At 53.6% G+C, this 20629-nt stretch overlaps 5 protein-coding genes across 5 annotated transcripts; 2 read left to right on the top strand and 3 right to left on the bottom strand.

Moving 5' to 3' along the window:
* Nucleotides 1–453: 453 nt before the first annotated feature.
* BO70DRAFT_230616 (uncharacterized protein) lies at nucleotides 454–1618 on the bottom strand. The gene has a single exon (XM_025538787.1). It carries the CDS (start codon nucleotides 1426–1428, stop codon nucleotides 832–834), a length of 597 nt encoding a protein of 198 aa, XP_025400267.1. The 5' UTR covers nucleotides 1429–1618; the 3' UTR covers nucleotides 454–831.
* On the bottom strand, nucleotides 1489–2308 carry BO70DRAFT_361312 (mitochondrial 54S ribosomal protein uL11m). The gene is made up of 2 exons (XM_025543015.1): nucleotides 2266–2308; nucleotides 1489–2141 (listed from the first exon to the last, which is right to left on the bottom strand). Exons 1-2 carry the CDS (start codon nucleotides 2278–2280, stop codon nucleotides 1809–1811), a joined length of 348 nt encoding a protein of 115 aa, XP_025400266.1. The 5' UTR covers nucleotides 2281–2308; the 3' UTR covers nucleotides 1489–1808.
* Nucleotides 2309–3005: 697 nt separating this feature from the next.
* BO70DRAFT_352043 (survival factor 1 family protein) lies at nucleotides 3006–4410 on the top strand (the record flags this gene model as incomplete). The annotated part of the gene is made up of 5 exons (XM_025541770.1): nucleotides 3006–3025; nucleotides 3103–3318; nucleotides 3399–3823; nucleotides 3877–4253; nucleotides 4312–4410. The coding sequence occupies 5 exons, from the start codon at nucleotides 3006–3008 to the stop codon at nucleotides 4408–4410; spliced, it is 1137 nt and encodes a 378-aa protein (XP_025400265.1).
* A 444-nt stretch (nucleotides 4411–4854) lies between these two features.
* BO70DRAFT_352042 (histone H4) lies at nucleotides 4855–6065 on the top strand (the record flags this gene model as incomplete). Its single annotated transcript, XM_025541769.1, has 8 exons — nucleotides 4855–4931; nucleotides 5000–5031; nucleotides 5132–5147; nucleotides 5263–5350; nucleotides 5501–5560; nucleotides 5728–5745; nucleotides 5918–5938; nucleotides 6036–6065. 8 exons carry the CDS (start codon nucleotides 4855–4857, stop codon nucleotides 6063–6065), a joined length of 342 nt encoding a protein of 113 aa, XP_025400264.1.
* Nucleotides 6066–6804: 739 nt separating this feature from the next.
* Nucleotides 6805–20551, bottom strand: BO70DRAFT_424168 (dynein heavy chain). Its single transcript, XM_025547610.1, has 3 exons — nucleotides 19965–20551; nucleotides 7592–19896; nucleotides 6805–7533 (listed from the first exon to the last, which is right to left on the bottom strand). Exons 1-3 carry the CDS (start codon nucleotides 20245–20247, stop codon nucleotides 7087–7089), a joined length of 13035 nt encoding a protein of 4344 aa, XP_025400263.1. The 5' UTR covers nucleotides 20248–20551; the 3' UTR covers nucleotides 6805–7086.
* Between the last annotated feature and the right edge of the window lie 78 nt (nucleotides 20552–20629).

The raw sequence follows: 20629 nt of genomic DNA, 5'->3' as shown, positions 1-20629 counted from the left end.
TTGGAGGAGGATGACCCTCCAGATTTCCCGATCCGCATTACCCCCAGCCCAGGACGAGCTCCTCTACCCCGCTAGATTCTTCTGGATCTCATCTGGCGTGGGTTTAATGCATGCAGACTGGACTGAGGGCGAGCCCACGGTCCACTCAGCTGATGAATCGGGATGAATCGATCATCTGTCACTCCTCCCAGTCTCCATCAGCTGCCTTGCCGATGGAGAACATCCCGTCCATCTCCGGTGTTCATCGGTATCCCTCTCTCCAGTCCCCATCCTGGCTGGTTGAATTATCAGAATTTACCAGCCCGAACTACCCCGAGTCCGGACTAGCCGGGCGTAACGACGCTGGTTGCTGGTTGCTGGTTGCTTGCCTTAACTAGCCTGCGCGCCTTTCCAGCAGGCTCCGCGGCTGGTTCGGGCTTAGCGGGGGTGGGGCAACTCCGACTGTACCGCTTTGGGGCTCGACGGCTCCACCGGGCGAGGCCAACCCCGATCTGGAAAGTTTCCGCTCGAACTCGGCGGGCTGCTCTATCCGGCCTCCCTTGGATTGGAGCCTTTGGAGCCTGGGGGATTAACGATCAAAACAATCAAACTACGCTAACACAACAACCACTTTATTGCCCGCAGCATCTTTAATTTCGAGTCGTGCACCTGGCGCCACAAGGTCATTGTGAGTAGGTAAATCCTTTGGGGACAAGAGCTCTTCCCGAGCGAGCTCACCACTGCCGGGACAGGTCGGGTTTCCAATGCGGCCGAATTGGGTTTGCGTCCTCTCAAGGGTCCCCAACAATTCCAGAAAAGGGCGTCGAATGTGGGGAGTCCACCCCGGCAAACCTACCTGCCCATGCCATGATGCCATCCTCGTCGCGGATCCTGGCAGGCTGGCATACCACGGCCTGGCCTGTTGCTGTCAACCCCCCCCCCCGCCGCCCCCTGGTTCAGGGTGATGCCAAGCATAGCACTATCGAGAGATTGCGTGGAGACACACACACACACCTTCATAGTTGCCAAGGGATAAATGGGACTGAATCCTACGCATTTAAGGAGTCGCGGTTCCTTTCCCAACCCCAAGGGGGTGCGGTGCAGGTCCTCGTACCGCTTGACGTCTAAGCACACCGTATCCCAGGTGATCGAGGCGATCGCCAATGGATGAGCACACTTGCGTATCCTCCTGCTCTTGGCCTTCTCGGCGGTATTCTGGGCGACGGCCGTCCGTGTATCGCTCGCTCTACAGAGTAATCTTCTGGACTCTCTTCTCTCCCTTCGTTCTTGGACGGACCTAGCAAGGGGCCGATGTCCAGTGCAGGAATGACGACCACCTGCCCATCCGTCCATCCTTCCTTTGTTGCTTTTCCTGGCACTATCGAGTTGGGTAACTAGTCGCAAGGGATCTGCAGGGTTATTCCTGGGATCGGAAGGTGAGGAGTCCATGTGTCGGGGGCCTATCTATCTCCGATGTGATGCATCGCAATGGGATTCGAACTCGGTACGGAGCACTTGGTCGGGCCTCCAGATAAGTCGTCCCAGCCACCCTACAGTACGCCCGTCCACCCGCCCTCAATTGCATTCTCGAGAATCCGAATCCGAATCCGAATCCAATTCATGTGATCGCTTCAGGCACCATCCAACGCTTTCTATACAATATGCAATGCCTATGATACATGTGGTAACCAACCCATTTCCACGAAAAAGAACGCCAAATTTCGTAAGTCCAAGACAGAAGTAGCAGTAGCCCTAATCGCACGGCCCTCTGGTCACCATATAGATAATAAAGTACAGTCCATCTCTCCGATCGCCCGCGACGCGACGCCTCACGGCACGACCTGGATGCCCATGGACTTGGACTGGGCGATGACACTCTTGCACAGGCCCTCCAAGCTCAGGCCGGAGAGTCGGGTCTCGGTTTGCTTGATTTTGGCGATCTCGTAGACGTGCTTGAGGGAGAGGGTGCCGATAGTCTCGTGGCCCGGCTTCTGGGCGCCGCGGATTCGGTTCTTGCGCGGTTCAACGTTCGCCGCCTGCATCAGCAGGTAGGTGGTGGTGGGTGTGCGGAGGTCGAAGGTGAACGAGCGGTCGGGGCGAACAGTGACACGCGCAGGAATGGGGACTCCGGTGGTGATGTGGGCGGTTCTGGCGTTGAATTCCTATTGTTTTGTATATCCCCCCGTCAGCCATGGCACAGTCCCCTCTGACGATCCAGACCCGACTTCTTTCTGACTATAAGACCCAGCCAATCCTTCCGGGGAGGGGGTTTGATTTGCAACTCACCTTGCAGAAATCCATACTCTTCACACCCTTACTACCCAGAGCCGGACCGACGGGCGGACTGGGACTGGCCTGACCGGCACCCACGATGAGCTTCACGATCTGATCCTTGGGCAAGACCTTCTTCGCCATGGTGCTGAGGATTGAGAGAACGGGAGCGAGAGGGGAGTTGAGGGAGGACTGAGGTTCAATTGGGGGGGGGGGGGAGGCGTTCGGGAGGGACTTCACAGGCACAGGAAGCTATCACTGCGGCGAACGGGCGTCGGACAGGGCGTGAGGGTTTTCTTGGGGCGGCTGGATTGGGGATGGCGCGGCGGGGCCGGAGTAACTTGCCGTTTGGGAGAGGCGGTTAGTCAGGCAATCCCGTTAGCCTCGCGCAGGACGTCATCCGGATGCCGGCAGACAACTTTCACTCCCAACTGTCCCCTCCATTTCTACGCGCCTGAACTGGCGGATGCATGTCCCGTTGACCGTCATTCATCTCTAGACCACTTGGCCGTCCGTCCATCTCGATCGCAACTCCCCTGCCCGTGGTGTCTGCGTTCCCGACGATTCCTGACCCGCCAGCGCGTGAGCCAGCATTTGTCCAGACCACCGGAAGCTCCGATAGAACGGACGATCGACCCCCCCCTTCCTTGTGGCCCCGCGCGCTATCGATTTCCATCTTTCCTCACCTTCTCTTTTCTCAACCATCCGGAACTTCAGGACTTGCTGTCCATCACCACACCTCCTATCCGCCCATAATGAACTGGCTCAAGTCTACGTATGCTCCCTCTTTTGCTTTTCTTGCATCTCTCTTTACCTGTATTCCGGTTTGCTCACCAACCCTGCTCCCTCTAGCCTCGCTTCCGTTGCCGGGACTCAGGAACCGATCTATGGCCCTGAGGCCTTCCGGTCCGTCGCCCGCCAGACGGAGGAGACCCCTTATACTGAGCTCGCCCGCGATGACCTCCGCTGGATCGCTCACCAGTATACCAATGTCGAGACCCAGGTCTTCTATGTCATGGGTGACGATGGCACCCTCGCCATGGCCCAGATCATCTACAGCAACATCGCGTGAGTCCGAATGCTGCTATATTTTCTCACTCTCTCTTCATCTCATATATCACATTCTAATCATTTCCTGTTTACTCCAGAGGTATCCATACCACCGCCCAGTTCACCTCGAAGATTTTCAACCTCGCCGGTGACGCGCCCCACAACTGGCACTCCGACCCCCTCTCCAACTTCATGTTTGACGAGAGCATGCATTCCTTCGGCGCCGACAACCTGGCGGTCCAGCTCAGCGAAGACGGCGAGAGCTACAGCATCAAGTCCGCCGTGAACGAAGACAGCCTGGTGAACCTGACCTTCAAGCGCACCTCCCCCGGCTTCGTCGTCGGCAAGGACGGCACCTCGTACTACGGCACGGATGCCCAGAACCCGTGGGGATCGATGAGCCACGCCTTCTGGCCCCGCTGCGCCGTGGAGGGCACAATCACCACCCAGGAGAAGACCTATGACCTCACGGGCCGGGGAATGTTCATCCATGCCCTTCAGGGCATGAAGCCCCACCACGCGGGTAAGTCTCCGCGAAGATGTGCCTCTGTGTTTCAGGTGGCTGACCTTAGATAGCCGCACGGTGGAACTTCATCAACCTCCAGACCCCGACCTACTCGGCCATCATGATGGAATTCACCACCCCTCCCTCGTACGGCTCGACCGTGGTCAACGTCGGCTGCATCGTCAAGGACGGAGAGATCATCTACGCCGGCTCCACCAACAGCGCGGCCCACACCGAGACAATCCAGGACCAGGAAAGCGACTGGCCCGAGCCCAAGCAGATCAAGTGCGTGTGGGAGGGCAAGTCCAAGAACGGCGACGAGGTCCGCGCGGAGCTGGATGCCGCCCTTGGCAAGCGCCTGGACCGGATCGACGTGATGGCCGAGGTTCCCGGCTTCATCAAGACCATTGCGGGCAGCGTCGCGGGCACGCGACCATACATCTTCCAGGTACGATTCCCTTCATTCTCACCATTTCCCCAGCACTCAACTAACAAATAAACCGCAGTATGCCCCCCAGGAGAAGCTCACGCTCAAACTCAAGGTCGGCGACACCGAGGTCACCGAGGAGGGAAGCATGTTCTCCGAGGCGACGTTCATTTCATAGACGGACGGATCCAGGTACCTGGTACATACAAGGGCATTGTCACGAAACCTACCTCACCTCATCGAAGGCGTTATGAGTTTTGCTCCATCCATACATTTTTCCCCCACGAACGTTATTTATACGCTACGCCACGCAAATATTGATTCCTAATACTTGATAAACAAACCTCCTAGAGGATTTTAATGCCACATGTTTTTTTTTGTTCCTTCACTCTTCGTCTGTTTGTCTGGGTTTGCAATGCCCAGATACATTAACTAACCCATCGGGTCGGTGTGCATTCACTGTCCCCGAGTCCGGTCCCCTGGGCGACACCAACACCAACGCCGTTATATATCATTGTATAACACCTTCATCTCACATCCCAGCCCTCTGGTCTGCACTGAATTACAATACTATCAGCTCCTTCTTCTCAAACTATACAGACAGAACGAAGCAATCGATAACATGGATGTGAACCTGCTGCGCAGAAGCCGGTCCAAGAGCAAAAGTCGTCGATTCGCGCCCCCCAAGAAACGATTCCGGTATATCCTGCCAGCTGCTATCTGTCTCTCACACTCTCAAGGTAACAGGAACTAATTAACCTTCCCAGAAAATACATTCGTAGCAACATTGAAGGTATCAGTAAGTTCATCATCCACCACCTACCTCCCTCTTGTTTCTCTGTACCTGTGCTGTTTACCGAAATATAAGACTACTACTGACATGAACTCAACTCACGCAGCCCGGCCTTCTATCCGGTTCGTACTGCCCCTTCTCACTAGTTCCTCCACGTTTTTCCACTGTCTGCAATGGACGGAGAACCACCGCCCCTCCCAGCAAATTCCCTCTCTAACATAAAGTCAACACAATCAGCCGTCTCGCCCGCCGCGGTGGCGTCGTCAGAATCAAAAGAGACATTTATGCCGAAATTCGCGTCGTGATTAAGGATCGTCTCACCGACGTGAGTTCATCCTCTCATACCATCCATCCATCCATCCATCCATCCATCCATCCATCCATCCATCCATCCATCCATCCATCCATCCATCACACCCCCAGCCAAAACCCTAGATATCAATGTCAATATCTACTCACTACACTACCTGAATAGATCCTTCGTCACGTCGTTAATATTATGGATTCTGCGACCACGCCCAACCACGAGAGAAAGGTGAGACTATTACCCACTCCCACTCCCACTCCCACTTGACTGGACTGGACTGGACTGGACTGGACCGGGGTTTCGGGTCTAGAATCTAGATAGATGGCTCGGTTCGCTTTTCTTTCACTTTGGTATATTGGGATGATCGCTGATATGTTGTGTTGTATATCTTATAGGTCGTGACTACCCGCGATGTAAGTTGTTTACTTACATATCTATGTCTACACATCTACTACATATCTACCTCCGAAGCACCGCAGCGCATACTCAACGCGGAATATATATTCCTACACATACACATACACATACACATACATCACAGGAAATGGACACTAACATATAATCTATTTTGCTTCGTAAATATAGGTCGTTTTTGCTTTGAATCGGGTAAGTCACCCACTCATCCCATCCCATCCCATCCCATCCTATCCTATCCTATTCACTCATCTATCTAACCCTTAATTCCATACTAACAAAACAACAGATGGGCAAGACCCTCTACGGCTTCGATTAACTTCCACTTCCATCCATCCCATCAACCGACAAACCGAGTATCTGCTCTCCTCGCGCAGACAATGATACGTACCACTTTCGGTTTGTCGGCTTTCCGGGTTCGGTTTGGGGTTTTCAGTTCGGATTCTTCGGTTTTGACATGTGCTTTCTCTCTTATCCCCTCATATGTGTATGATATCCCTTATGCTGGGCCGGACTGGGATTTGACGAACTGGGATTTTCTTTGCTGGATGATTGCTTTCTTTGTCCTCGACTCGATGGTTTTGACAGGATTTTATGATTATGATTACGCTTATGCTTATGATTATGATTGATGGAAATGGACAGGGAGTTTGTTTACCGTGGAGTGACGTTTACGTTTGCGTTAGCGTGGATTCAACTGGACTGGACTGGACTAGACTGGACTGAACTGAACTGGACTGAACTGAACTGAACTGCACTCTACTGGACTGGATATCGGTCGGGGAAGGCGAAGTTTGGCTGGTGGATCAAGGTCTCGGGTTTCTTTATTTTATCCGCTAGGTTAGGTTGAAGTTGCACATGCTGAGCACTGCACTGGTTGGAGACTTGGTGGTGGTGGTGTGATAGTTGTGAATTTACTGGTTAGTTTGGGGATAGTCAGTCAATCTCTGAATTAAAGTTAAGGGGAAGGTCCTAAGATGAAGTAACCTGTACCAGACCAGGGACAAGCGACAAGCACCGAAGAAATAGAATAAGTACATTCGAATGAAGTCTAGGTAGTGAGTGAGTGGTACACGAACCATATCAAATAAAATACAGGTAGGTATGTAAACGACACTCTATCCTCGCCTGCAGGATCTATCCGGTGCAACTCTAGATTACAAGTCTCTCTCTCTCTCCCCCTCTCTCTCTCCATAATACACACAACACAACAGCAATAAAAGAAAAACAATCCACAAATCCAATATCGCGACATAACCAGAAAAAGCAAAAACCCCACAACACACACACACACACACACACAAAGCAAGCTCATAATAACCACACCTTCCATGTCCAGCTTAACCCTCAATCATCAACTGCTCCCCCTCATCCAACAAGGTGGTAACCTTCGCTAGATCCTTCACCATCTTATTGCCATGGCCGACCAGCAACAGCTTCTCAGCGTTGGCCGGCAGCCCCAAATACGTGGGCGGCTCTCTCTCTGGCAACTTATTCACCCACTCCACGAAATCCCGAATACTGGTTCCGCCCGGCAGGGTCAGACAGTCGTCGTTCTCGACGCCAGAGACAATTTTGTGCTCGTCCTCGAAGGCCGCGGGGGTCAGGAAGCTGGAGACCAGGCCGTCGAGCTGCTGGAAGTCGGCCAGGTCGTCGACTTTGCCGCCGTAGGTCTCTGTCACCAGGGTGCGGATCATCTCCCAGGGCAGCTTTTGGGGGGCGACGTTGGAGCGGCCTTGTGCGACGGTGTCGACCCAGTAATCAATTATGTGGGCGGAGCATTGGTACTATTGTTGAGGAATGGGTTAGTTATGAGTTGAATGGGAAGGGAAGGGGAAAACATACATCACTATCATTGAACTCCCAGAAACCCTTCCAGCCGAGATCGGGCGCGTAGCGGAGTCTCTCCTGGACAACGGCATGCAAGAAGCAGAGCAGGAGGTAAACGCGAGCCTTTTCAACCGGTGCCTTCGAGGCCCTGGTGGACAGCGAGGACAGCGAATCCTTCATATTGGCGCGCACACCGGCAGGCTGCTCGAACATGAGAACGCGCGACGCCCGCAGAAGGTTAACAGGGATCTTGGGACTAGATTCCATGGAGAGGAAAAGCCGGAAATCCTTGTGGGGCTTGAGGGACTCGAGGCGCTTCTCCAGACTCTGCAGCCATGACGGGGCCAAGTGTACGTTCTTAACCTGGACCCAGTTACCCAGGGCGGCGGCATTGCTGATGGCCTTGTCTGCGCTTTCGAGACCTTCATTCGAACCCATCGCGATGTTGGCACAGGTGGCATTCATGCGCTCAACGAGAGCATCGACCTTGTAGCTGGCATCGAAGCCGGGGCTGGAGCTGAGCGCGATCGGCCGGGTGGCGGTGACCTGTGAGACGATATCCTTCAAGTCACTGCTTCCCTCGAAGAGTTCTCTGCCGAAGACGGCCTCGATGAAGCGTTCGGCAGTGGGCACGAACCGGTCCATCCGGCAGAGTTTGACGAGCAGCAACGACCGCAGCAATCTGTCAATGTTCTCGGTGTTCTCTTCCCACACAACAGGAATCGAGTTCTCCGCGAGCTCATCGCCGAAGAACTGTTCCCATTGCTCGGAGGGAATGGTAGGGAAAATGGACTTGAAGAGCGACATGTTCGAGATCTTGCTGAGGACCTGTTCCTTGAGTTCAGACGTAGTTGACAGGTCGACGCTCTCCATGGACTCGTCGAGAATCATATCGATGACCCGCTTGTCCATGGGGTACGGGGCGGCCTGGGCCAGGAGCATCGCCAGTGTGATGCGGTCCTTCTGGATGAGTCCCAGCGACGTACGCTGGTAAGTAGTGACGAACAAGTCCCGGATGATAATCTGCACTCGTGCGGCATGGTCCTTCTCCTGCGCAAGACGCTTGTTCTGGTACAGGACGGAGTTGAAGATATCGACAAAGAACTGGAGCGAGAACTGGTAGAAGTGGTTGATATGGTGCAGTTGCTCCAATACCGCAAACACAGCACTGCAGGAGCGCGCAATGATGCTGTACTTGAGTGTGATATTTTCCACTTCCGTCATGACACCCTCGGTTTCGATCATCTTCTTGGAGATCTCGGCGGCTTCCTTCTTCAGAGTCTCGAGGGTTTCGATGACATTGTCGTCATCAAGAATGTTACCCCGCGACTCGTTAAGTGCCTGCAGCAGTCGCTTCTCCAGTTGACGAAGATGGATCTTGAACTCTCCCTGCAATTTAACCAGGTCGGTACGCCGCTCATCGACATCAGGGCGCTCGAACTTCAAGACCTCGTTGAGCGACTGCGTCTGCAAACTACTCTGCGTGACAGTGAAGTTGACAAACGTCGTCCGACTGCACACATCCGGCGGGAAAGAGGCAGACGGATCCCTCGTGGAGAGGAACAGCTTGAACGAAGGCGAGAAATCGATCTCCTGCTTTCCAAGCTGGATAAGCACACGGCCACCAGTCTTCTGGTATTCTTTGTTGAGGACGTGGTTCAGGATAGGATCCAGATGCTCGGCGTCCTGGATAAGGATAGGATTTCCGAAACGCAGAGCACTCTCCAGCTGCTTGACAAACGAGTCGTCCAAGAAACTAGTAACCGTGAGCTTCCTGTCCGTGCTTTCCTTCTCCAAGAATTCGGTGACACGGCCCGACGGGTCAATGATAAGAGGGTATCTGTTGTACCGCTTGAGGACGATGGCATTCTCGGTGCAGAGATCGTCAACAGGCAGCGAGTGACTCTGCCAAGTCAAGCGCTCATCAGCGTTGGACAAGTACTCTGTTACCGGGTTGTGCGGCTTAAAGCTGATGCCCGCTTGCGTCAGATGGGTAACCCAGTCATCGATCATGGCCTTTCGGAATTGCTGGTCGTAGAAACCAGCATAGGCCAGAAAAGCAGCCGCAATGAGGACATCGCCGACCAGGGTGCTGATTTGCGTCTCAAAGGACCTGCTTCCCTCCTCCCAACGAGTACGTTCCGACGACAGACTGTCGAGCAAGCGTACACTTCTGTCAACCTTGAACTGCACGCGCGACATCTCGGTCTTGATGGCCTGAGTTTCGCTGATAAGCGCAGCATACTCCGCCTTGTACGTGGCGATACTGTTCTCGAGATCGTTGATGGTGTTGTCGATAGCCTGGGCCTCGGCCTTAGTCTGCAGGGCTTGCTCCTCAAGCTGATCCACCTCCTCACGCAGAGGTCCCACGCGGTCAAGAATGGCCGAGTAATTGACCTGAGCTTCAACCCACTGCACCAGAGGACCACAAGCCTTACTGGCGCGGTTGACTCTCTCATAGGTGAAGTCCTCCTTCGACAGGAATTCATTCTGCATCTTCAGCCGGTGGTTCCTGGTCATCTGCCTCTCATTGTCGTAGTTGACGATGCTGGCAATGAAATCATCCCGACGGATAATACCCTGGATAGTCTTCCAGCTATCGACCTTATGGCCAAGCAGAGTGCATACGGCTTCAAGGGCAAGCCGCACGCTGGCGGGGGGGTTGCCCATGGAACGGACTTCCGTGAGATGCTGACGCTTAATGTTGCTCACACTCTTCTGAGCCTCCGCAACGGCAGGCTCAGCTCGGGCGAGATCATTCAGCACAACTTCCTTTCGAAGAGCCACCTCCTTCTCCTGCTTCTCCAGGGCCGCTTGGACCTCAAGGGACACCGCTTTCCGTTGCTCTGCCTCCCGTTGATCCGCAACCATCCGCTGCAACTTCTCGTTCGCCTCCGTATCCTTCTTCTCCAGCTGCGTCTTCTTCTGCGCGAGACTGGCCCGCAGATCACTGACCTTGACGACAGTATCCCTAAGCTTTTCGAGACCGACATTCAAATGCCTCTGCTGCTCCTCCAGGTCTTCACGCTTCTCATTGAACAGCTTCACATACTGAGCAACAAAGTCGAGGTAGTGGCGCGGTGTCAGGTAAGTCGTCCTGCCTTGCTGCTTCTGCAAGCGTAGATTGAACCTTTGCAGGGAGTAATGAATGAAGACCATAGCGTTAACCACGGCATCGCGATGCGAGGCAGGCAGGCTAAGTTCACGGTACGCCACCGGAATGCTATCGGGAGCGACAAAGTTCGGCTTGTCGAGATCGACAGATTGCGTGAGCTCAGAGCCGACCTGGAAGAGGGCCTGGTCAGACCAATCACCCATCCAGTTGAGAACACATCTGTTGAACAAGGCAGGACTGGTTGCCGCCTTCGATGAAAGTCCTTCCTCCGGAGGATTCATAGTGAACACAACGTGAAGGTTCTTGACAATCTGTGACGTGAACCACTTGTAGAGTTCCTCCTGGGTGTCAAGAAGAAGACCTTGGCGCTGCGCTCCCTCCTTACAAGCGGTCATCAAAGACGAGAATTCATCTCCTTCGAACAAACCAGGAACCTCCGCGTTGGCGAGCAGGGTATTCATGCGCTCGAGGAAACCGGAATCAAGAACATTGGATTCGTCCATGATAAAGCAGATCTTCTCGCCCCTGCATCCCGCGCGACGAAGAACAGTCCGCAGGTCGTCATCGAAGTCTTCCGACGAATACCTCCCGTGCACCTTGATCTGGAACACCTTCAACCCGTTCATCCAAGCAACGAACCGAGACAAGGTGGTCTTACCACTTCCGCTAACTCCAATAAGAATGAGATGACCCTGAGGCTGGCGGAAGACTCGGTCGATACGCAGCGCATGCTCCAATACATCATTGAAGAGCACAAGAGGAACATCAACCTCCTCGTCACAGAACGTCTTCAGACGTGCCTGGACGAATTCACGCAGTCTCTCCTGTTCAACAGGCACGTAGTTCTTAGACAGCCAGTTCGAGAAGAGGATCGGGCCCTTGAGAGCCTGCTCTTGGTCGATGGTGGGGAAATTGTCGAGCGCAATACGCCGAACAGCGTCTGCCGTCCAGCTTCTTTCTTCTTCCGTGACAAGTCGATCCTGGAAGAGACGCAGAGCTTCATGAGCCCAAATACGCACCAACCCTTCCACAGTAAGAGTCTCGAGAGGTTTGATAGCTTCGTACACACCACGGACCCATCTCGTAAGTTCACGAGGCGAGTACACATAATGAGGCTGGATCTGGGGCGTGAATCTCGTCTGAGACTCCAAGTAGAACTGTACCATCGCCTTCGTAAGAGACTCAGAGTATCCGCGCAGCAAGGGAAGGATCTTGAGAACCGCCGAGTTGAACGTTCCGTAAATCTGGTTCAACGAGACCTCACCAGGGTAGTCCACCATGATCAAAGGCGCATGGCGCAAGAATCGTTCAGCCATCGCGGTACGTCCCGCATCCGTGGGAGGATTACAGGCTCCGACGAACTGAATGCGGTCCAACGTGACCCAGGTCTTATCGGATGTTCTCCAAAAACCGTTCTGCTCGACGAGCTGGCGCAGGAACGAAATCGCACGTTGAGTTCCGTAGCGGTCGGGGGCAGGAAGGTTGATTTCATCGCAGAAGAGAACCAACCAGCGACCGATCTGGTTCGGGGACATCACCACGCCATTCAGGGTCTTCTTGTACTCGCAGTATTGCTCGAACGTCTTGATCAGGAGATCGGGAGTCGTGGCGCTGGAGAAGTTGAGGCCGACGACCTCCATGTTGGGAAGCTTCCGGAGAGCAGCGAACAATGTCATGGTTTTACCGGAACCCGGAGGACCGCAAAGCAGCAGCGGCTTGTGCTCTGCGAGCCAAGAGTACAGAACATCTTCATGGCGAACCGTATCCACGGTAGGAATGACCACATCAGTCTGCGTGATGGAGTGCGTGTTGATTTCGACAGAAGGGACCTGTGACTGCCAGCTCATCCACTCGCACTTGGGCAAGGTAATGTCGAAGTCGATGATCGACGATGACCCATCCATAGGCAGATCAGTCGTCGTCAGAGCAGACACATATAGACCGAAAGCTTGACGGTCTACAAGCGGACAATCACCCGTAAAGGACCACACCAGCGCCAGCAAGAGCTTCTTGGAGGTGTACGCCTCAATCTGCTCGTAGTCAAGCGGGAAGTCGACATGTTGGATATTATACTCGAGGACGTTCCGGCAGGTCTTATTCAGAAGACTGAACAGCGTATTGAGGGCCCGGATTTCGGTGTATTCCATGATGTGGTTGTACTTCTTGGCCTCCTCGAGAGATTGCAGAACCAGATCGTCCGTCTGCAGCAGATGCTTGAGAATGCCAGCCAGCATGTCTTGGGAATCCTGGGTCTTGACGGCAACTTGACCGGCAGGCGCACTGTCGTCATCGAGATCTTCAAATGTCCGCGTCTTGAGCGACTCGACGTAGTTCGAAATCATCATCGAAGGAGTGACAGTATCCTCGTTGAACCACACCATACCACAACGACTGACCGTGGCCAAGGTGGCATACTTCAAGGTTTCGACTTCAAACATGATACGAACGTTGGGCGGTAGGTTGAGACGCTCACCGTTAGGAAGGGTCAAGAGCTTGTTGTCATCAAGAACACTGTTCAAGTTCTCAACCCACTCCGGATCAACATCACCATCAAACACAATCCAGTGCCGCTTAGCATCTTCACCTCTCAGATTATCCACAATCTTCCTGAGAATTCCCGTGAACAGACCGTCCGTCCATTCTCTGGTAGTGGGGTCCAGGTTACCATAGAGCGCCTCCTTAGACATGACCTTGGAGTCAATGATGTGCGAAACACTCTCCACATTCTCGGTGCGTTGAAGAGCCTGGAGAAGAACTTTCCATGCAGCAGACTTTCCAGATCCGGATTTTCCAACCATCATAACACCGTGGTGGATACTCTGGATTTGATAAAGTTGCATGGCCTTGGTGATCCACATCTCGCTGTCGACAAAGTGCTGCTCCTTGGCGATCTCACGAATAGCAGCCGTAAGCTTCTCGTGGTTGGCAGGCACGTACTCCACGCCAGCAAAGTCCTCCATTTGAATCTCCAGCATCTTATCAACATCCTCTCGGACCAGCTTAGGGGCAATCGTCTCCCGAAGACTCTGAACAATAATCTGAGGCTCAATAACCTCATCGGGGCCCAAGTCCTCATCGGAATTGGCGATTCTAGTACGTTTAAGACCTCCCGAGCTAACCAAGACACTCTTGAGCGCACGAAGACCAAAGTCATAATGAGCCTGCTTAGACAACTGCGAGGAACAATGATCGAAGAAAGGAACGGTCTGTTTCGACAAGCGCTTGGCTTGCTTGAAACCCTGGGAGAAGAGCATGACTTCCGTGATCAGCTCCTTATCGGGCTTCGACATGGCGACACTCCTGAAGAGCTTCTTCAAGTTGTCCGGAAGGTTAGAACGACCAGCATAACCGGGGTTCATGGTGATGAAGATTCCGGTGTTGCGGTTAACAGCAAGTCGTCTCCCAACCAGTTCGATCTGGGCCTTCTCGTCGGTTTCGCCGTCCTTGAGACCGATCTGGATGTTTTGAATCTGCTGAGAAACGGCAGACAAGATTCTCTCCTCAAGACGGTTGAACTCGTCGAAACAACCCCAGGCACCAACCTGACAAATACCCAGGAAAATGCGGCCCATAGCCTGGAAGTCAAAAGTGTCGTCACAGCAGAAGACAAGAGTGAAACGTCCAAGTTGAAGACCAAGGGCTTTAACGGACTCGGTCTTACCGGTACCAGCCGGTCCGTAAGGAGAACCACCCAGTCTCTGGCACAGCGCTTGAGTGAGCGTCAAGAAACAACGGTCCGTCAAAGGCGTGCGAACGAGACGTTCCGGAACTCCCAGGTACTCGAATCCATAGTTCAACTTGGCATTGGCCATATGGACGTACAATCTCTGGAGGAAGTCGCCTTCGGGCTGGTAAACGTATCGCATCTGAAGCAGCCAAAGGTAATGCATGGACGTAGTCGCATTCGTCGCGATGAGCTTGGAAATTACATCGCGCTGGTGCACGAATTCCGTGATCATATGCTCACACTTCTTCCGGCTGATCGCATCCAAATCGCCCAGCACAGTCGCGGCGAGAAGCTCCAGAATACGGACCTGAGAATCAAACAGCGACGACAGATTGCTACCCCCATTTTCCAAGCTCCTTTGAACAGCACCAGTCCAGACCGCTTGACTGGCAAGAACGACGATCTGTGCGGGATAGTTGGCCAGGAAATCGTTGAAAGCAGTCTGGTCAACTTCGGGGGCATTGTAGAGGGGATCGAACTGCTCCACGGCTTCAGCGAGAAGCTCGGCAAGCGTCAACTTCATGTTGCTCTCCAGAGCGCCCAGCCAGTCGTTGATCCGAGGCGTCTTAACCAGGTTGACCTCCTTCTTGAGTCGGACTTCCTCCCCTTCCTTGGAGGTAAACCCAACGATGTTATTGTCATCATCCATGAGAACACCCGACAGTCCCGCGAACATCTTTTTGAAGTGCTTCGCCACGCGGACAATATCATTGGAGTTACCAATAATCTCGAGAAGATCCTCATCACCGACGAAATAGAAACGAGGAAAAGACACACGCTCACGCTCCAGGTACTCACCCAACGCCTTTTGGATCTTGTTCAGTAGCTCAGCCAATCTCTCCAGAGATTTCTGAACGCCGTTGATCGCAAGAACATCCAAGACGAAAGGAGACTTGTAGACCTTCTTCATGACAGCGAAAAACTCCGAGTTGATGTTTTGGAAGCGGCTAGATTCAAGGGGAAGAAGGTGCTTGATATCCGCATTGCCGGTAAAGACACCTTCAAGGTAAACCCATTGTCTCTGGACGTCAATCCAGACATCGAAGAGTACATGAACTCGGTTCAGCTTATCCTCCCAGGAAGACGCCTCTTCCTCGAACTCCTTGTAGTACGGAGAATGCTTCATCGCCTGCAGAGAATTCAGGTTCTCACTGCATTTGGCAAACAAGTCGTCGAACCCGCGAATGAGACGGCACTTGTTTTGATAATTGACAAGGTCAAGGGAGTAGTTCTGCCAGGTCTCACGGACCGACTTCAAGAACTCTTCGAGCGCCATCTCACCCTGCGCTTGGGCGATGATACTACGGATGACACTCTCACTCGGAGTAAGCTGGAGATCCCAAACATCACCGAGGGTCAGGGAGACAAGAGAGAACCTCAAGCCTGGCTTCAGCGCCTTGTAAATCTTCTGCCAATGTCTCTCGCGAACCGCCTCGGACTTCATATCCGAGAGCAAGGGGTTAACTTTCAGAAGCTGTCGAAGCACGTTCTGGATGTGTTCGAAGGCGGCGTACTGGCGCATTCGACTGGGCATCTCCTTGGTCATCTTGATCAAGCCATCAATAGATTGACGCAGCTTTCTCGGCTGAACACTTGTCCAGAGCGTATCCCTAAGATCATTGAGACTCTTCCAGATAGTCGACAGAGCGGCCCAGACGGACATGAAGTCCTGGACCTCTTCCAAGATGGCAGGCAACGAAGATTCGACGCCGGTGGGGAGGTCAAGAGCTTCTTTGGCCTTTGAAACCATCTCAAACTCAGACTGGAGAGCCTCGAGGCGCGACTGGAACGAGCTCAGAGTACGAGACGCTTCCTCTGGCGGAATGGTACCAGACACAGGCTTCTCTTCGTTCCACTGGCTGATCACCTCTGTGATCTTGTCGCCAATGACCTTATCTTCCGCCGCGATCTTTGCGCGCAATCCTTCCGTCTGGTCCTGGACGATCTTGCTCTTCCGTGCAAGCAGCTCATTCAATGCAGCCCATTCGCCATCAACATTCTCCACGTGAAGCCAGTCACTGGGGAACTGATAACGTTGGCGCGCAAGTGTAGCCTGACCTTGGCGGAAAAGGTCAACTTCAGGCTCCCAAACCTTCGCCTTGCGCTTGCATTGTTGAACGATGGTAATGAACGAGACAGCGTGAGCCGTAGATGCCGCTTCCAGGGTCTGGCCTTCCAGATCACGTCGGGCAGTAGCAATCTCGGAATGAATTTCCCTCATCCGACCACCGAGCTTAGATCCAAATCTCAATAAGATTTCATGTTGCCACTGATCATACTTGGCATTGACGCGTGTCTGGACCTGCTCGTAATCGATCTTGATATTGCCGAAAGACCTGTGCACTTCTGACGTGTCGAACGTGGCCCGGCTCTTGCGGATCTCCTGAAGCAACTGAAGCCACTGGGACAAGTCATCGCCCAAGATATCATAGACCTGCTCGGATTGCAAATCCCAGAGCGACTGGAACTGCAGCCATTTGTCGACGTATCCAGAAACTTCCTTCAGTCTGGACTCGATGGCATTGTACACTTGGCTCAGCTCGTTCGTGCAATGCTGGGGCAGAGTTGCAAAGCACGCCTCAGAAAGTTGAACTTTCTGCACATCGATAGAGATCTGGTAACGAGAGGACTTGATTTTCTCAAGATTGCAGATGACACCAAGCCAGTTGTCGAAATGCGAGAACCAGCTCGCACGAGCATATTGCAAGGGTGGGTCAAGGTGGAGAAATTGGTTGCGCATAGAGATCTCGTGAACGAGCCCGGGAAACTCGATGTTGTATGCGGGCGTTTCCGCTTCACCTGTCTGCACGCCGCTCGATACCTGGAGGCTTTGTTCATTGTTCCTTGCTTCCTGGAACGAGTTGATCCACTCGCGAATGGCGCGGTGTAGACGTTCGCGCAGGATAGCTTCGATCTTCTGGTTCAAGTTGGCGACCCAGTATCCAAGGTTCACGTAGTTCTCCAAGTTCAACTTATCGACAGCAACCTGGATTGCATCCAAGCGCTGCCTGAATGCGGCCGCCTCGTAGGGACAAGTCTTGAGCTCGTGAGTCGCTTTCTGGATATTCTCGTTGATCGAAGCCAGGACGGCCGTTTTGGATTGGAGTACCGATGCCGAACCAGCAAATTCGCGGACGAACTGAACATGCTTGCTCTCTCCCCTGGCAGGGATGGCCGCATCAATAGCACCATTGGCCAAGGCCGACTGCTTGACATGAAGCTCATAAGAGTGAACAAAGGATTCCCAGCGGAGGGGAACACCCTTGATTATCATGCCCTGGGCATCGTTGACGTAACCGTTCAGCAGAATGGCGACCTCTGTCATCGCTGCGATAGAACGGCTGGTTTGGAGAAGTGTCCGGACACTTTCCATCAAACTGATAGCGTACGGGTACACGCGTTTGGCTTCTTTGGAGATGTTGCTCACGGCATGAGGAACCTGGAAATTGAGCCAGATGAGGTTTCTCACTTCCTTGAACAGAGCAATGATTTGCGCATCAAAGTTGACAGTAAGCTCGAAAATATTTCCCGCTGCGCGGTTGCGAACGATGTTGAAAAGTCGGCCCGAGATCGTAATATGCCGTCTTTGCACGTCATGAAGCCATGACTCGAAGACGGGTCGCGTATCCAACTTCTTCCGGAAAAGGTTGCTTTCCGCCTGAAGCTTCTGTCCTTCGGAATGCAGGGCCCAGTCTTCTCCGAGAACACTAGCGACCTTGCTCATGTACCCGTTCAGCTGATTCTCAATCTGGCGGGCCCAAACGATAGCACCTGATACAGGAGGCAGGTCGCGCAGTTGCGCCATGGCATGCGCTTCAGAATGCCCATACTGTTGCTTGAAACGCTCATGAAGAGAAGAAATATCCTGCTTGACGTTCTCAATGAGTTGAGTTTGGTACTCGCCGATCGCACCGCGGATCTTGGGGCGGACGAGAAGAGCGTTAAACTTCGAGAAGACCCGGAACATTTCATTGGCATTCTTTGCTGTCGCAAGACGGTCCCGGAGGCGAGCGATGATCGAGTTCTCAACGCGGGAAGTACGCTCGTTGTAGGCGATCTCCTCTTGAATCCACTGCTGGGTTCCGTGGGGAGACACATCCAGAACATCGACATTCTTCAAAGCAGCGTAAGCTTGCGCGACCTCTTCCACCGCGTCGACATCTCCGATCTCCTCCACAATGACGGCTCCGTCAGAACCAACGCCGGCAGCCGCATCTCCCGCAGACGAGCTCTTCGGGCCGAGGACGTTCACAATCGTTCTCTGAAGCTGTTCGTGGTTGACTCGGAAAGTGTTGATGTATTTCAATCGTTCTTGGGTCTTTTCGTGGCGCGGAGCGATCTTGATGGGGATGAACTTCTCGTTACGACGTCTCGTGGACTCTCGAGCGACGTTGGTGAACTCCTTGAGGTTTTCGTCCCAGGTCCTCCAGATAGCGCCAGCGGTCTTCATAAGAGAGCGGAACTCACGGTAATCTAAATGCAACACCGTCCGGCCGTGCAGTAGATAGTGGATCCGGGAGTCGAGGTCGCCCGAAATAGCTTCGACAAGAGAAAGGGCCCGCTTGATCGGGTAGGGACAGATCTTCAACTTCTTGTTGAGATGATTGAAAATCAGGTTGAGAGATTCTTGCACCTTCTGCAAGGTAGTCGCCGATAGGAGTTCATCCAGGGGGAAATCCCGCATGAGCTGGTTGTACTTCTGGACGAGATCAGTGGCTTCCCGCAAACCGGTGTCGGCCACGAAACTGAGGGTAGCTTGATAACGCTTCGCGTGGCGGAGAATGTCCATAGTCAGTTGCACTCCGTCACCGCGCAGCTGGTTCTCGATCCCCTCAAGGGCGGTTTCCATCGACAACCAGAAGTTGATCTCCTGGGCCGCCGACTCACAGTCCGCATCACGGGACATCTTGGTGATCGTCTGGATAGACCTAATCCAGGAATTCACATTGTTCTGGATGCTGTTGACAAAAGCACTGTTCTCCAGGATAGCAGGGTCGATCAGTTCGACGGTGGGTTTGATTCCTCGCTTCTCCGCATCGACCAGCGCAGCCTGGACGACCTCGTGAAGCGGCAGGTTCAACGCCGGGATTTCGACGTTTTGCTGCAGGTGTCGAAGGGTAGTTTCCAGCTCAGCAAACTTCTTCTTCGTGCCCGAGATGCCGGTCTTCGCCTCCGTGTCCGTCCTGGGCTTCGAGCCGCCCACCGCTTCCTGGTTGCGAGTGGTGGCCTCAAAGTAGGGGTTGAGACCATGGTGTACCAGCAAGTGCAAGATCTCGTAGGGTGACAAGGAACTCCCCTGCTGGGATTGACCGGTACTGAGGGAAGCCGGACCGGGGAAGTTCGTAACTGTGATTTGCGACGATATAGGGAGCGACGGGTCGATAGTAGCCGGGCGCTTGATGAAAGCTACCGACGCAACGGTAGTCGAGGAGGACGAAATCTCGGCGGAGAGGTTATAGACATACTGGGTCGACGATCCTAGATGAGACGCCCGCCTGCTTAGTATCCTGCGATGTCAAGTAAAAAAAATCAGCGGAAGCACATACCTTCAACCGCATCGGCTCCGTTTGCCTCTTCGGAGGCCACAATATCCTTCTGTACGTAGAGAGCGACTTGCGACTCGGACGCGAATCGCGTACACCGCTGCATGGTCTCATTGTACTTTGCCTCCGAGAGCAAGCTGCCGGTGCTTTCGAGCTCGCTTCTCAGAGCTCCCAAAGTCACCCGCAGCACCTCAGTCAGGTATTCGATCACCGCATGGGAATCTACCAACGGCGTCTGCGCTGGCGCGGAGACGCCATTCGAGGCCTCCGCGTTGGCGACCTCCATAGCTGTAGCTCTTCTAGGAAAGACGAATTGCGGGAGTCATAGAGGTTGACCGGGGGTTTGGTAAAGTTGTGGCGGGTCGGATGGTTGGTAGATGGTCTGTTGACAAAAGACGGGGCGCGGTGTCGGGGTACAAACAGAGTTAGGCGGACGGGAGTGGAAAGGGTCGAGGGCGACAGGATGAGAGATTTGGTGGATGTAGAGGTGGAGGGGGAAGTGTAGACTTCAGGCGGATGGATGAAAGAAAGATAGCTAGGGGGAGGGGGGGAGTGATTTCCAGTAGTCCGATCAGGCCTCAGGTTCCGACATCCAGAACGCGGCAGGCGTGTCTTGTCTTGTCTTGTCTTGTCTATCGCTGCGGTGGACTGGTTCCCTTCAGGGGGAA

Source organism: Aspergillus heteromorphus (assembly GCF_003184545.1).
Source record: "Aspergillus heteromorphus CBS 117.55 chromosome Unknown BO70scaffold_9, whole genome shotgun sequence".
Lineage (NCBI taxonomy): Eukaryota > Fungi > Ascomycota > Eurotiomycetes > Eurotiales > Aspergillaceae > Aspergillus > Aspergillus heteromorphus.
Note: the sequence above shows the minus strand (reverse complement) of the source record. Positions and strands in the feature narration are given on the sequence as shown.

What these genes read in the sequence shown, in the direction of transcription:
- BO70DRAFT_230616 (XM_025538787.1), bottom strand. Translation starts at nt 1,428, where the DNA reads ATGGACTCCTCACCTTCCGATCCCAGGAATAACCCTGCAGATCCCTTG.
- BO70DRAFT_424168 (XM_025547610.1), bottom strand. Translation starts at nt 20,247, where the DNA reads ATGGAGGTCGCCAACGCGGAGGCCTCGAATGGCGTCTCCGCGCCAGCG. An exon ending in CGGAGCCGATGCGGTTGAAG is followed by an intron (nt 19,897 to 19,964) that starts GTATGTGCTTCC and finishes CGTCTCATCTAG; the next exon opens with GATCGTCGACCCAGTATGTC. An exon ending in GGGAGTTCAATGATAGTGAT is followed by an intron (nt 7,534 to 7,591) that starts GTATGTTTTCCC and finishes CCTCAACAATAG; the next exon opens with TACCAATGCTCCGCCCACAT.